Here is a 15003-nt window from a genome sequence, read left to right on the forward strand (position 1 = left end):
CTGATTGCTAGGGAAAACCATTTGGATTCTCAAGTCCTGGCAACTATAGACTGAGATGTTTTCTTCAGTTCTTCCAAATGGGCCTCATCATTAATAAATCCTGCTAGTGATAGTTTAGTTCTCTAGTATTTATAGCCATGCTCCTTGTTTTATCATGTCTGTGTCTCATTTTAGGTGAAGTGAAAACATAAAACATGGAAATTCTTATTGCGCCATTCACATTTTGGGTCCTTTTTTCCCCTCTCCCCTCCTCTTCCTGCAGGCATCTCTAGGTACAACAAAATACTGCAGTTACTTTTTAAAGAATATGCAGTGTCCAAAGCCTGACTGCATGTATCTACATGAATTGGGGGATGAGGCCGCCAGCTTCACAAAAGAGGAAATGCAGGTAGTAAAGTAATGTGAACTTCCAAATTTGCAGGGAAAGGGAGGATTTTTCTTTGCAAGTTAAAATTGTAAAAGCAAAAACTAGGGATTTTATTTTTTTAAAAACTGGTATTTAAAGTGGCATTTTCCAAACAGTATTCAATAGAAGGTCCATTCTGTAGGATATTGTTATAATGAAAATGGGTCTGTGGTTCAACCAGAACTTTATTGACCAAGGAAAGCATTTGGGGAAATGCTACTTTAAAGGAAGTGTCAACAAAATGAAAGCTCAGTGTGATACTGTAATTGTGAGTTGTGTTTTTTCCCCCTGATCTGTACTCTTTACAGAGCATGCTAGAAAGTAATATTCCATCAAATGTTGTTGATAAGCTCAGATTATTTTTATAAAATGATTCTCCCCATGAAAGTGTCCTGTAAAAGGTAAATTGAACGCTTATTATCCTATGTTCTTTTTTACATTTCCTTTTCTCCTGTCTCCTTTCAATTTGTAGTATAAACATGGCTTTACACGTAGAATTGGTGACCATACAGCATATTAAATGAGGACTGTACAAAGCACAGTGCTGCCCTTGCCTGTTATAGATGAGGACTTCAGGTTGTTATTGTGGACTTTTTGCAGGAACACTTCTCATTTAGAAGGTGGGGGGCATTGATTGCTACCTTTCTCCAGGTCAAACTAGAGAAAGTCTGGTAGGGGCTCCTTTAAGAGCAGATTGTTAAAGAAAATGAAATAATACCTTTTTGACTTGAAGTTACTACAGAGTAAATTCCATTTTAATAAATACATTGGAATTTCTTGACAGTTGTTGTCTTTCTGATCCAAAAACAGTGTTAAAATAAGATCTCTGTTGGATGACTTCCTTATTTCTTACTTATCCCAGTAAGTGCTTCTTGATTGTTTTTCTGGTTTTGGATGAAGCTTTCTTGGATGAAATCTAAGGTTTAACCATTTCAAACTGAACTTTGACTAGTGGGGAGTATGCTTTACTCACAGGTACTATTACAATGAAAATCTCTGCCAAAGAATTTCTAAGAACCAGTTCATATAATTTTTAAGTAGTATTGAACAGTAAAAGAATATGGATGACACCTGAGACTAATTATAATATTGTATGTCAACTGTAACAAAAAAATTAGATTAAAAAAATGGATGGACAGTCCCTTAGAACTTAATTTGTAATGGTATTTAACTTATTTTATGAACTACCCCTGTAGAATCATTTGAGTATCAGTTTGAGCTCTTTGTGGCTAACAAAAGCCATACTATCTCTTGAAGTATTGGTTGCCAAAAGAATTTTCAGGGTTTTTTGTGTTTTGAAGATGTAAAATCCATACCTAACTGTATTATTATTTTTTTTTTTTTGATAATTTAAAATTTATTTCATGTTGTTGTCTGGAATTGATCTCGCGCTTCTTTACCTGAGTTTAAAATTACTTTGAAAAGGGGATTCTTTTTTAAAATACTTCCTCAGCATGGAAAGGAAATTTGAACAAATTACATCATGGCAAAAATCAGATTTTTGTTGTTGTTGTTACTGCATTACCTCAAAATGTGTTATCTTATGAAATATTTAGAGCTCCAACTGAAGCAGACAAGAGCCCTCTCAGAACAGGAAGGATGCATTGTGTAGTAAATACGATACAGTTGTGCCCCATTAGAGGATACTGCCCTGCCCTTGCTTGTTTTCACTGTTTTGTTTTTATCTGTTCTGTTTTTGGTTTCCCCATAACATCTATTTAGACCACACTTTTAAAACAATTAACAACCCTGAATGTAAGTAAAAATGTCATTCTAGTCATGATATACATGCAAGTAATAAAAAGTTACTCAAAATAATTTCGTTGTAATATATGTATTTCTGTATATGACTAGTTTAAATAATAAAAAGTTATTCAAAGTGATTTCATTGTAATATATGTATTTCTGTATATGACTAGTTTCCACAGTCAATCTTTGCCTAATTTCTCCCATAATGCTTGTGACATTGCCTTCTGATATGTAACTACCAACTACAGGAAATACAGAGTTCTCTTTGTTATAGAGCAGGGATCACCAAACATTTTCTGTAAAGGGCCCGTTAGTAAATATTTTAGGCTTTCTGGGCCATAGTCTCCGTAGCAACTGTTCAATTCTGCTGTTGTAGCATGAAAGTAGCTGTAGACAACTCATAAATAATAGACAATTCATAAATGACAGTTCATAAATGAATGAGTGTGACTGTTCTAATAAAACTTTATTTACAGAAACAAAGTGGCCAACCCCTGGTCTAGAGTTTAAAATAAATTAAATTTTATGTAGAAACACAAAATTGTAATCTAAAAAAAATTTGACTGATTTTCAGTGGTCTTCAGAAAATTTAGTAATGGCCTGTTACAAGACTTAATTTTTCTATGAAAGATAGGGTTTAAAAGTAGGTTTAAAGGGAGCTTCAAGTTTTTTTGAGTTAGAAAAATGTCTTTTAGTATGCTTTTCTACACAATAAAATGATCGATGAAATGCCGTAATGGAATATATTAGTTTTGTTCTTTTTTTGGAGAACTTTCATTGGTCTAGAAGAAGCTTTATGACACCTCCTCACAGGTTTCTCTGACATCATGAAAAACCCTTTCATGTTTTATTTAGGATATCTTTAATAATTCAGAAGGTAATTCAGTATTTTATACCAGCCATTTTGTGAACCCCACTGCAGTTTTAATTTCTTCTTCCATTAGGCAGGTAAACACCAAGAATATGAACAGAAGCTACTTCAAGAATTATATAAATTAAACCCCAATTTTCTTCAACTATCTACGGGTTCAGTTGATAAGAATAAAAACAAAGTGACACCACTGCAGAGGTATGATACGTAAGTACCGATATTTGTATAATCAGATACTTTACCTTCATATCTGTCAGTCTTCTCTTTTCCTTCTGCATCTTTTTCTGACAGAATCTTTCTTGACAATGTCTATCATTTTTGCAGAATTATTGCGTTATATAGGAAATGTTGAGTTTGAATATTTGAATATCCTTCTGGGTTTGAATATTTGCTGCCTGCTGCTCCCTGGTGATACTTTAGATGAGTCTCTTCATGGCTTCCCGTTTGCATTGATCTGCAGACTACTTTCATTGATAAAAAGGAAATTAAAGGATGTTGGTTCTTGAAAGGCTCTTGTTACCTAATTGAGGTTTCTTCCCTGATTTCATGAGGAGAACAAAATACGGTGAAAGGGAGAGGGGCAGTTACTGAAGTATTGTGTCTTGGGCACACAAATATTCGTGATTGTTTAGTCTCAGGAATCCCTGAAGTTTTATATCCTCTGCATGAGGAGGGCATCCCATGTTCAGAATCATTCGTGTTAGGAGACCACTTGTTTTTGCATAGATCTATATTGTGTCAATGTTTAAACAAATTTACAGTCTTAAACACTGAGTCTCATTCTGAAATGTGATCTTCTCATCTTGTATTTGGTCAGAAAATGATCTGATTGAAAAAACAGTAATTTTGGGGTAATGATCTATCCTGAATGTTCTTTAAATTTGATGTGTTATCACCTTTGTTTATTTTTTTTTTAATTTGGTAAGTTTAACTTTTATAAAATATCTATTTAAAGTAAGTAGCTATAATTAATTTAGATTTGTTGAGTTTCTTTTTAAAAACTTATTCCAAAATTAAATTTCTTTAAGTGATGTTTTGAATGACTGGGTGTTAAATGTTCATAGTCCAATGTCTATTTAGAACTAAAATAATGTAAGGGCCATGGTTCAAATATAGCTAGTTAACTACATGGCTTGCTGTCAGAGTCAGTTTCTTTAAAAACATATCCTTGTATTTAAATTCTTGAAGTCCTTATTAAGTTTCTTTGCTTTGATAGTAAAGATTATTTATTCAAATTAAAATATTTCTTGTTTTTACACACACACATGTACATGTTTGCATAAATACATATAGAAGAGGCCACAGAGCAAAACATAAAATTACTGTATAGCAAACTGTGAAATTTGTGTATATCAAACCTAAGTCCAAAAGAAGTCTTTCTGGGTTGATAATCTTTTACCCTTTCCATTGATCTTCTTGTACCTGCCCCTTTCTACCCATGTGTTTATTTTATTATGAACCATATGCTATTGCTTAACCTCATTGGTTGCTGACTCTGAGTGATTCTTATAAGCATGGGGTTATTGTAGTAAAAATTTATTTCAGAATCTTTTAACATTTATGCACATAATTGTTCTCATTAAAAATGTCATTCTAATTAAAATCATATTCTGATTTATAGCTCCTAGAGAATTCAGAGCCGAAATTTAATTTTAGATTCTCTTTGAGACATTTGTTATTTCCTGAATATAAAAGTAATGTGTTTTTATTGAAGGGAATTTGAAAAATATTTAAAAGCATACAGAAGTAAATATTGTGATGTGATCTCAATACTCAAATGTTTTTATTGAAAATGATTTGATGTGTTTCTTGTAGTCCTTTTCCTTCCTGTGAATGTATATAAACACAAAATACATCGGTTTATTACATTTTAAAACTTATTACCCATTAGTATGAATATTTTTCCATGTCATGGAAACATAATTTTTTATAGCTGCATAGTAGTCCATTATATATGAGTATTTCAAATTTATTAAACAAATTTGGTGTATGTTATTTTCATTTTGGTGCTGTTGTTTATAACAGTGATGAACATTTTTTCATATAAATGTTTTGGTTATGTCTTTGATCTGCTTCATGTAGAACTGCTGAATCAAAGATTATGAATACCTATTTCTTTCAATTAAGTATTCTTTTCTGCACATTTGCCAGTTTGATAACAAACAAAGCTGTCTCATTTAATTTATATTTAATTAATAGAATGAAATACTTATGCATAGTGAATTCATATCTGTTTGCCATGTTTTATTGATGTATTTAGGTGTTTTATTTGCAGCATACAGATCTAACTTTCCCCAATTAGTTGACCACTCTATTTGTATTTCAAAACATACTTGAATATAAATCAAATTTAGAAGAATACTATACAATATAACATTGAGTCATCTCAACCGTTATCATCTGTATCTCTCTATTTTCAGTTACTTGTGCCTCTTAGGAATGATTTTTTTCTTTTTTTTTCTTTCTCCTGTTCTATTTTATTGGCTTTCCTACCACTTCTTCCTGTTTGAGAATCCCTAGGCTAAAAATTAAAGAACAGTGTTAGAAAGTGGTGCTAATAGGCATCCTTGTCCAGTTCTTTACTTTTATAGGGATATCTCCAGTGTTTTATTTACTAAGATGATTTTGACCCTTTATTTGAGATAAGTATTTTTAAGCACAATACACAAATACCTTGTAATTTCTGGCTTATTGAGCTTTTCTCTTTAGATTGGAAGTGAAAATTAGAATTTACCAAATGTCTTTTTGGCATTTATGACAAGTAATTAGCTTTTCTTTAACTTATTTTTTTTAACAGTTATAAATAAATTTACTAATATTTTATTGACTTTACCTTTATATAAAATATAGTCAGAGCACATTCATAACTATTTCAGTAGTAGGAGAGGAGTTTCCTCGGAGCCACAAGTTGTAGAGGGAAGACAAGGGGGGATTTAAAACAATGTGCACATTGAATAACTTTGTCCAAAGCCAGTGCTACTGAACCTCACCTGGGACCAGAATAAATTTTGACATGGTTTCTTATGTTTTACATAAGTTTATATTTCTGGAAGGTTTTTCGGGGGGAAGTGGTTGTTTTTTGTTTATTTAATATAGGTTCCCCTAAATTTATTAAGGACAATTGATGGCCCAAGTTACAGAAAGGTGGTTTTGTTGTCGTTGTTTCTTGGCACACTCCTGTAGCTTGCTTGCTTTCATGCTGACCCCTGCAAGTGAATAAGTTTGACTGACAGTAATACCAGAGGTCTGCTGTGGTCTCCATTTCCACATTGCCACCATATAGTGTACAGTGGTAGGGATATATTTGTAGATAAGTTTTCTTCTTCCCGCAGGGGAGACATACCAAGTTAGAATAATGAGCAGCATAACTCTTTCCATGGTCCTACCCAAGAGATAAGTTTTTCTTATTTAAGATAAGTTGAGAATTAAACTTTCTAGAGAAAGAAAAAAGAATGGTTCCTTCTCTTCTCCTTGGCATTCCTGTGTAGTGAGTAGCAGTTGTAAGAGTTGCAAGAAAGCAAAACCTGGAACCTTATAGATTGACACTGAACTTAAAATGTAATGTTCTCTTATTTCTAATTAAGCCAGAGTACAAATATTAAGAGTACTATAGCTACCTATCTTCATTAAGCCCTGACATGGTCCCGATACACATATATGATAAGTGAAATTTTCTGCAATATGTCTTATCCTTATCTCACTTAAATGAGCAATAAATTCTAAAAAGGAATGTCATCTCCATTATGAATTTGAGAGTATATCTGTCATATTGAGTATTGACTATAGATGTGCTATTTTTCAGTTTTAATAAGTTACTTTGAAAGGACGAATACAAATGATGAGAATGGGGAGTGAGGAAGCCATGCAGTAGTGATGTTTAAGGACTGGGTATTGTTTTTAATTTGGGGGCTTGAAATACCTTCATTTAGATTGAGACACAATTTGTTCACCAAGTGAAGACTGAAAGGAATAGTAGCTAGATGTGCTGCTGTGCCCAGAGCAGTGGGCAGGCCTACTTACAAGAATTTGGGGGCATTTTTATGGGGTAAGCAGATTATGCAAGGTGAGTGATTATGACTTGATACTGTGGGTCAGTCAAATAAGCCACCGTTGAAGGAATGGAGATGTTTGGCTTTAGACTTAGGTGAAAAGAAGGTTGAACAAAAATGCGGTGTCTTCTGTATTGATTTAACTTCCTCAGTAGTTCTATGTGGTAGATATTGTTATTTTACTACTGGCAAGAAAACTTAAGTCTCAGAGAGTTTAAATAATTTACCAGTATCCTACACAAATAAGTGATAGAGTAGATTCTTAGGAAAGTCTCTGACACTTTTAAACCCAAGTTCATTCTCCCATTCTGCCATTGCTTAGTCTAGAAGAGGTGAAATTATTTAGAGACTCTAACATGAATCAAAAACTCTTAACACGAATCAAACTAATTCAGTTAAATGAAACTGTGCTATAACTATATGTAGTTTGACCTTGAAGATCTCTGGTACTTAAGGTTATTAACTCAGGATAAATATAGTGGGTGTACTATGAATTCCAAGGAATTGATGGTATTTTAAGCAAAACCTTCCCTAACCCACGGATTGGTGGCAGTAGAGGATATGCTAAAGAAATGGTGAAAGGAAAATTTCTATAGTAATTTGTAAATTTTTATTACATTTATTATATTGAAAGAAAGGGTACATCTTTTAAAGAAATACAGCTATCTCCTTATTGAAAATCAAGTATAGGTCTGATAGACTAAAGGCATAGTCAGAATACTTGGTTTATTCAGCAAAACGGGAATGATCACTGCATGAATCCTTTCTCCTAGCCTCACATCGTTTGGTAACCCCAGAGATTTAGAAAAGGTATAGTCCAGAGACTTGTACAAAACAATCTTAAGTAGAGCTTATTAAATCATGGGTAGGCTTCAGGATATGTGTGAACTCTGAAATTTTATGTAAAATTGTGTGTGTTTGTACACTTTTCTGCAGAGAGCATCCATGACCAAAAAATGGTTATTAATTACTGGTGTAGAAGGCACTGGCTTGCTGATACCTGTAGATAGATTGAAGGTGAATTCAGGAGTGGTATAAAGCAGTGATTCTCAAAATATGGACACGCACTGTGAGAGGTCGCCTGCATTCTTTTGTAAAATGGATCCCCAGAATGTCTATTCCCTCTTTCATTATAGATAAATGATTTGCATAATCATTTTATTTTTTATTTTTGCATAAAACGAAGCACTACTTACTAGTAAACTAACTAGATGAGTTACAAAGTTTTGTTAAAATTGGATATTTACGTTAAAACTAGTGAATTACAAGATTTTTCTGAACTTATTTCTCAAAATCTTTCCTTATTTCTCTTTAAGGAATTTTCTTTCCGTGCTGTGTTTGGATATATAAAGTTACTGCACATGTGCACATACACACTGGAAAACTAATAAGTGAGCTAGGGTATCTTGCTCCACCTAAATAGGATACATATGTTCAAATAAGTTAAGAGAGCCACTGGTCTAAAGTATTTGTTACAGAGGATAGATTGTAATGCGTGTGGAGGGAGGGGCAGTTAGAGATAGGGTTGTTGGTTCCCTTATTTCTTACAGTAGAAGGAAAGGAACATCACACATTGCATTTGTGTGTTTAAATGCAACTTAAATATATAGTACCTTTTTAAAAATCAATATTTCTGAAATACAAAATTTTAATGACTAAATGGAGACTTTACTTGCTGATTTTGAAAGCTTGCCACATTCTGTGATATGTTTAGGATGGTGGCTGTTCAGCTTTCAGCTCTAATATTAAGAATAATTATTTGTGCTTACTAGTAATCAAAACATTAGGTACATCCTAGAGTTATGAGAAAATTCCAGTTAAAATCATATTTACCAAAATACAGTCAGTCCAGGTTTATCAAGGCATTTTTTTCTTGCCTTGTTAGTAACGGCTAATTGTGTCACATTACTTGGCCGTATTTTAGTAGCAAAGTAATACTTTAAGCGTTAGTGTATATTTGAAGTCTGTATCCAATAAAATATGTTTTATAAAGGCAAGCTACCTATCCATAACTTAAATTTGTCCTTTGTGGTAGCAAATGTTTTTATCAGTTATTTAAGACTCAGGTGAGCATGAGAAATGAAACTGAATTCTTCTAAACGAATATTGGAATATTTAATTTAGGAGCAACATAAATATGTGTTTGTATATATAGTAACATGACACTGAAATTTGGAAATGTCCATAATATTGACACCTGTATTAAAATTTACCTTATATCCAAAATGCTACCAAAATTACTATACTCACTGAGACTATTTTTATCTTTTGAATGTAATGAACAAAGTGAACTAGACCTTATCAATGTTTTATCTATTCCATCCCCAGTCCTCAAAAAAATGATTTTTTCTTTGATCCTTCTATGTAATTACTTGTTTTATGTTGCAAATTTTAGAAAGCAGCCAAGAGACTGTTTCCAGGAATTTTGTTGGCATCGTCACCAAGGAAGTAAAAGGAAGTCAAATTTAAGCACTGTCTTTAGGGCAAGTTAGAAGCCAGCAAAGTGGCTGAGCTCCTGAAGGGTCACATGGAGGCACAGTTGTGTCAGGCTGCCTGCGTGCAGATAGTTGTGAGTTTGGGTCTCTTTATCTATAAAACAAACTATTTAAATTGGATGTGAATGGTACTTTTAGCTCTAAAATCTAATAATTTCAGAGACTTTAAGGAAGCTTGATGTGACAGATGTCTTTTCACTGGGTTCTTCACTTCCTCTAGTACACTGATCGTCAGCGTGTCAGTTTACACTGAGTCAGAATCTCCAGGGACCGGGCCTGGAAGTACACTTTACACTTTAATAAAACAAATATAAATATGTAATTTTATATATATATATATATGAAAGTACACACACACGAAAGTACACACACACACACATACATACACACACACACACACCCTTTTGAAAAGCTCCATAGCACTGGGTTCCAGCTGCTGGGTTAATTGAAAAATATTTACTCCTGAGAAATCTGTAATCTCACCATCGATTTCAGAACTATTTAGTGCTAGAGCTTTAAAAAATTTAGTAAGACTGTTTATATGAAAATATATATTTAGGAATTTTTATCTACAGGAATTTATTTACACACATAGCATTGCCTTCTGGAAATAATATATTGATTATATTATGAGACCAAATTACCTATTAAAACTTGTAGTTCTACTTGAATCCAGTTTTCAATCATCTGTGTCTTCAGGTATCTTGATTTATCTTTCTTTCCGCATATGACTATTGTCAGTGTTTGAGGGAACTATAAGTATAGGTGGTCTTCCAACTTTTAGCCTTTTCAAAAGTAATTGTCAACCTGTTTTTGCCGCTCTCATTTGATTTAGTTTAATTTATTTGATCTGCGTTTATGAAGAGAACCAAATTAACATGCTTCAACTTTTCAACACCTTTTTAGGTTTTTCCCCCCTTACTAGGCAACCTCTGTCCCATTGCTTTGTTCTAAGCAAATGGTTGTTAACCTTTCCTATCGAAAATGAAATGAACAACAAAACTTTAGCTTCAGAGTATAAGCTATTATTTTAGTACGGCGAAAAAGAGATTAATTTAAGAATGTCTGGGCTGAGTGGCAGCCAGGTCTGTGCACCCAGCTGGGAATGTTGAGCTCTGGGGTTCAGCTACCTACTCAAGCTTGCTCCTTGGGAGGGGGGGGGCAGGTCGGAAGGGCAGAACCCTAGGGCAGAGCTAAAGGCCCTGGTGCTGGAGCTCCCTCTGGGGACTGCAAGCTGTGACCAGAGTCACTAAAGGGAGTGAAGACTGAGTTCCTAGCCACACTCAGGCCCCAAGGGTGCAGTGGAGCTGCTGCAGAACCTTGACAGCACATTTCAGGATCACCTGCAGCAGAGCTCCTCAGACAGCCTCCTGCTGGCGGACATTGGGCGGTACTTGGTGGTCTGGATTGAAGACCCAAACTGGCCAGGAGACTGCACTGGGTGATGGCAGTTCCAAGGCTGACATGCTGTTCTTCCACTTTGACCAGCTGAACCATGAGTGTGGCTGCTGTAGCCAGGACCCTGAGGGCTTATTGCCACAGCACAACTTGTGAAAATTCTGTCAGAACATTCAGGCCTTTCCCCAGGGCCCTACCAGTTGGCTGAGATGATCTTTAATCTCTTTAATTCTGATCCAGGCTCAGAGGGCTCAGTCGGAGCAAGGAGAACCAGGCTTTGAAGCAGCTATGGAGAGCCAACAGCCTGAGATTGAATCCTGGATCCTAGAATTGAGGGCTAAGATCCATCAGCCAACTGAAAGATCAGCAGACTGCCTTGTGCTTCCGATGGAAGACCAGACCCTAGTGAGGATACCCTCTTTGGACTCCCATCACACCAGACAGCAGTGGCTTTTGCGGGAAACTCGCAGTGAACTGGACAAAAGGAGAAACAGGTTCAAGGTGCTTCCAAAGCACCACTAGGCCGATAACTACCCTAACTGAGCTACTGCAGCCAAAATTGGAGGTGTGGAAGGGCCACAGCAAAATGCCTGCTGTGGAGCTCCTTGGACTATGGGTTGGAGCACCTAGAAGAGTGGTTCACAGCTGGAGCAAAGCTATTGTTTCACCTGGTTCAGCTGCCAAAGAATCTGAAGAGATTGAGTCACCTGATTGACTGTCAGAATGACCGTCTGATCAAAGTGATGGACCTACAAAAGGCCCATGTCATAGAGTTGCTACAGTGTCTGCTCCACAAAACCTTTGTGATAGAAACGCAGTCCTGCCCGCCGTAAACTCCGCATTGACCACCCCTGGCCTCAAGACTGGCAGGAAGTTTGCTGTCCCGACAAGGCAGCCTACTGGTGAGATTGCAGGAAGGCCGTGGGTCACTGCCTGCAGAAGTCTCCATTGACAGGAACCCTCCTCATTACAAGCTTTCCTGGCTTCAAACCAGGAAACTTGGGACCCCCAAAGAAGAGTCAGGGCTTAGTTTAGGACTTTGGCTACCTGACTGGTGGGGCAACGTTCAGGCGATTCAGGAAGGGCAGCAGTTGGGCTGCTGGCTGTGACAGAGGGACTGCACATGATCTGCTTCATGTCGGCTACACCTACCAGGGTCTGGAGCAGGAGCTGAAAACAGACACCCTCCATATGGTTATTATTTTTAAGGTGAACCTACTCTCGATTGCCTGGGCCACAGTTCTCTGGTTCACTCTGCTCAGCTCAAACCCCCAGAATCAGCAGTTCTTTTCCAGCCGCCTTTCCCCAACCCCCCAGCCTTCCTAGACTTTGCCGGGCCCCACTCTCTGTTGGCAGTTCTCCTCCTACGTTGGCCGAGTCCTCGACCTGGAGCAGCTGAGCAAGCTGAGAGATGAGCTGTTGGGATAGAACTCTAGGACCGAGGGTACATTGTGGTCCTGGGCTGACTTCACTACGCAACACAGACCCCCAGCCAAAGCGACTGTTCTGGACATGGCTGGACAAAATTCTGAACCAGATATGTGACCGCCGGAAGTATCTGTGGAATGGTGTGAGCCAGAAGCAGGAGCGCCAGCTGCTGCTGAGTTTCTGGTGCCTGCTGTGCTTCAGTGCATCTCAGCAAGGGGTACTACCTGCTCCTCAGTGGAATCCCAGGACCATGATAAGGTCCTCGTCTGCTCTGTGCGGCCTCACACCAAGGAGGTGCTCCCGTCACTCACACGGACTGAAAGCCTCCACCACCACCAGCTGCTCACTGAGGAGCTCATGCTGAGGACCTGTTGTCATCCCCTGGGAGGACGCTTTGGGCACCATCACCAGGACGTAGTTAATCTCCAGCAATGGCATAAACACACGAAACATAGGCTCATTGTGGTCTCACACACAGGTGGATGAACTGCAACAACTGCTGGACCTCAAGCTGGAGCCAGGGTCAGAGCTAGGCCTGGGGCTAGAGCCACTGCTTGAGGTCGGGCTGGATCTGGGGCCAGGACTGGAGTCCATACTAGGCATGGTATCGCGGTGCCAGAGCCAAACCTGGGACCAGAACTGAAGCTGGAGCCTGCTCTAGAGCCAGTCCCAGGGAATCCCTGAAATAACTGCCATTACTCTGAGATGTACTTTGGTCTAAGTTGAACTGTAAATGAAAGGCCCTGTGTAGCAGTCCTCATTTTCTCGTGCTCTGCTGTATTGTGCTTCACAGGTATTGTGGGGTTTTTTGTTTTTGTTTTTCTTTTTTTTTTTTTTTACAAATTGAAGGCACGACCCTCCATCAAAAAGATTACGACTCACTTTATTGTGATACACACTTCATTACAGTGGTCTGGAACCAAACCCACAGTATCTCCAAAGTATGCTTGTCCATGTTGCTGTTTCGTGCCTGGTATATTAGAGGAACAGTCCTGTTCAGAAAGAGGCTTTTCTGAGCATAAGTGACTCATAAACTTTGTGCTGACCTGGGTGGAGGAAGGGGAAAGAAAAGGAAGCCTGTAGATTTTGTTTCAAATAAAAAAGCCATGTGCAATTTATCTTAGTGTACCCAATCTTTTTTCATCTGATATCATTGGGACTTGGTAATTCTTGACCGGAGAAAACAGTCCATTTCGTAGAGTAGGTCTCTTCATTTGTAAATACATTGTTTATTAAAGTTTGTTTTCCTTTCTTAATCTTCTTGGCATGATAATGTGGGGGGTGGATGTTGAATGTAAAACAAAAAAAAATTGCTACTATGGTCACAGTTTAAGCAACACAGAGCTTGATGAGGAAGTAACTTTGACACCTGGTGCCAGGATGTTTACAAGAACTCTGACCTGTTAGTGGTAGCCTTGGGCTGTCAGTTTTCTGTCCAGCCATTAGAGAGCCAAGAAATCCCCATTTATTAGAATTGGAATTTGTAAATGTACTTTTTCTTTATATTAATGTTACACGTGCATTTTCGGGGACCCTCCCATCTTTATTTTCCACTTTTCCATGATAGTTGCACTAATAATGGCAGATTTAACTATAATAGGCTTTTTACAGCCCACATGGGGAATAAAGCAATTTATAGTTATATCTTTATTCTTAAAAGTTTTCATTTATTATTCTTTGAATTTGTTAATTATTGTTAAAATAAATGGAAGAGCATACTAAAACTCAGTGGAACATAAGCTTACTGATATCTTGCCCCAGTCTGCATTTTTCATTGGCTGTCTTTGGATTGATGACAATCTAGAAATGTTTAAGCATCTTTCATAAAACTTTCTCAGGTAAAGTGTAAAAAAATCAGTGCTTATGAAACTGTAGCTGGCATGGTTGAAGAGATGATTTTAGTTATTCTAATTAGTTGTAATTCATAAACCTTCAAATTTATTTTGAATGCAATAATACTTTCATATATTGCCGTTGACATTAACAAGACTGACCTCATCTATATTGAAATTATTAGGTTGGTGCAAAAATAATTGCGGTTTAAAAGGTTAAAAATAATTGCAAAAACCGCAATTACTTTTGCACCAACATAATATTATTTAGTGCTCTTTAATGGTTGGGAAGGTGAACAAGATTAAGACACTGCAGTTCTTCATTTGTTATATCTTGTATTCATCTTTTTGTTTCTATGATTACTGCTCCTTCTCAACTTTAAGCCCTTATTCCCATATTACTATAAGAATAATGCAAGTTTGGGGAAGATGGCAGAGTTAGTTAGCATCAAGGATCTGTGTCTTCACCTAGACAACAATTGCACTGGCAGAATCTCTCTGGCATAACTATTGTGGAACTTTGAAGTCTGGTGAAGGCTTGAAACTTCTAGGAACAGACTTGGTAGTTAATTTTGGTCAATTTCAGCTCTTAGCACAGTAGCAGCATGGCAGGAGGCTGTGAACATGTTTCTGGAAGCAGGTTCCACATAGTTTAAGGGAGCATAGTAGACAAAAAGGACTTTGTCCTCCAAATATTGAGGATCTCTGCTCTGCTTGTTACTGCTTCTGATCACAGAGGTGTGGACAAAGAGTCAGACAACCATTGTTGCACCTC

The 15003-nt window shown here is 36.9% G+C and overlaps 1 protein-coding gene and 1 pseudogene across 9 annotated transcripts in view; both read left to right on the plus strand.

The window, feature by feature from the left end:
• The window catches only part of CNOT4 (CCR4-NOT transcription complex subunit 4), a 113982-nt gene that overhangs the window by 62345 nt on the left and 36634 nt on the right, over nt 1-15003 (plus strand). For 5 of the 9 annotated variants that reach the window (XM_074315333.1, XM_074315331.1, XM_019750763.2 and 2 more), the window contains exons 6-7: nt 263-388; nt 3100-3233. In XM_074315333.1, coding sequence (XP_074171434.1) covers nt 263-388; nt 3100-3233 — 260 coding nt within the window. The remainder of the gene's footprint in view (nt 1-262; nt 389-3099; nt 3234-15003) is intronic. The other 4 variants (XM_074315334.1, XM_019750758.2, XM_019750740.2 and 1 more) reach the window with 1 other exon arrangement.
• LOC141567653 (signal transducer and activator of transcription 2 pseudogene) lies at nt 9603-13199 on the plus strand (annotated as a pseudogene).

The sequence above is a fragment of the Rhinolophus sinicus genome, linkage group LG11 (assembly GCF_036562045.2).
Source record: "Rhinolophus sinicus isolate RSC01 linkage group LG11, ASM3656204v1, whole genome shotgun sequence".
Taxonomy (NCBI): Eukaryota; Metazoa; Chordata; class Mammalia; order Chiroptera; family Rhinolophidae; genus Rhinolophus; species Rhinolophus sinicus.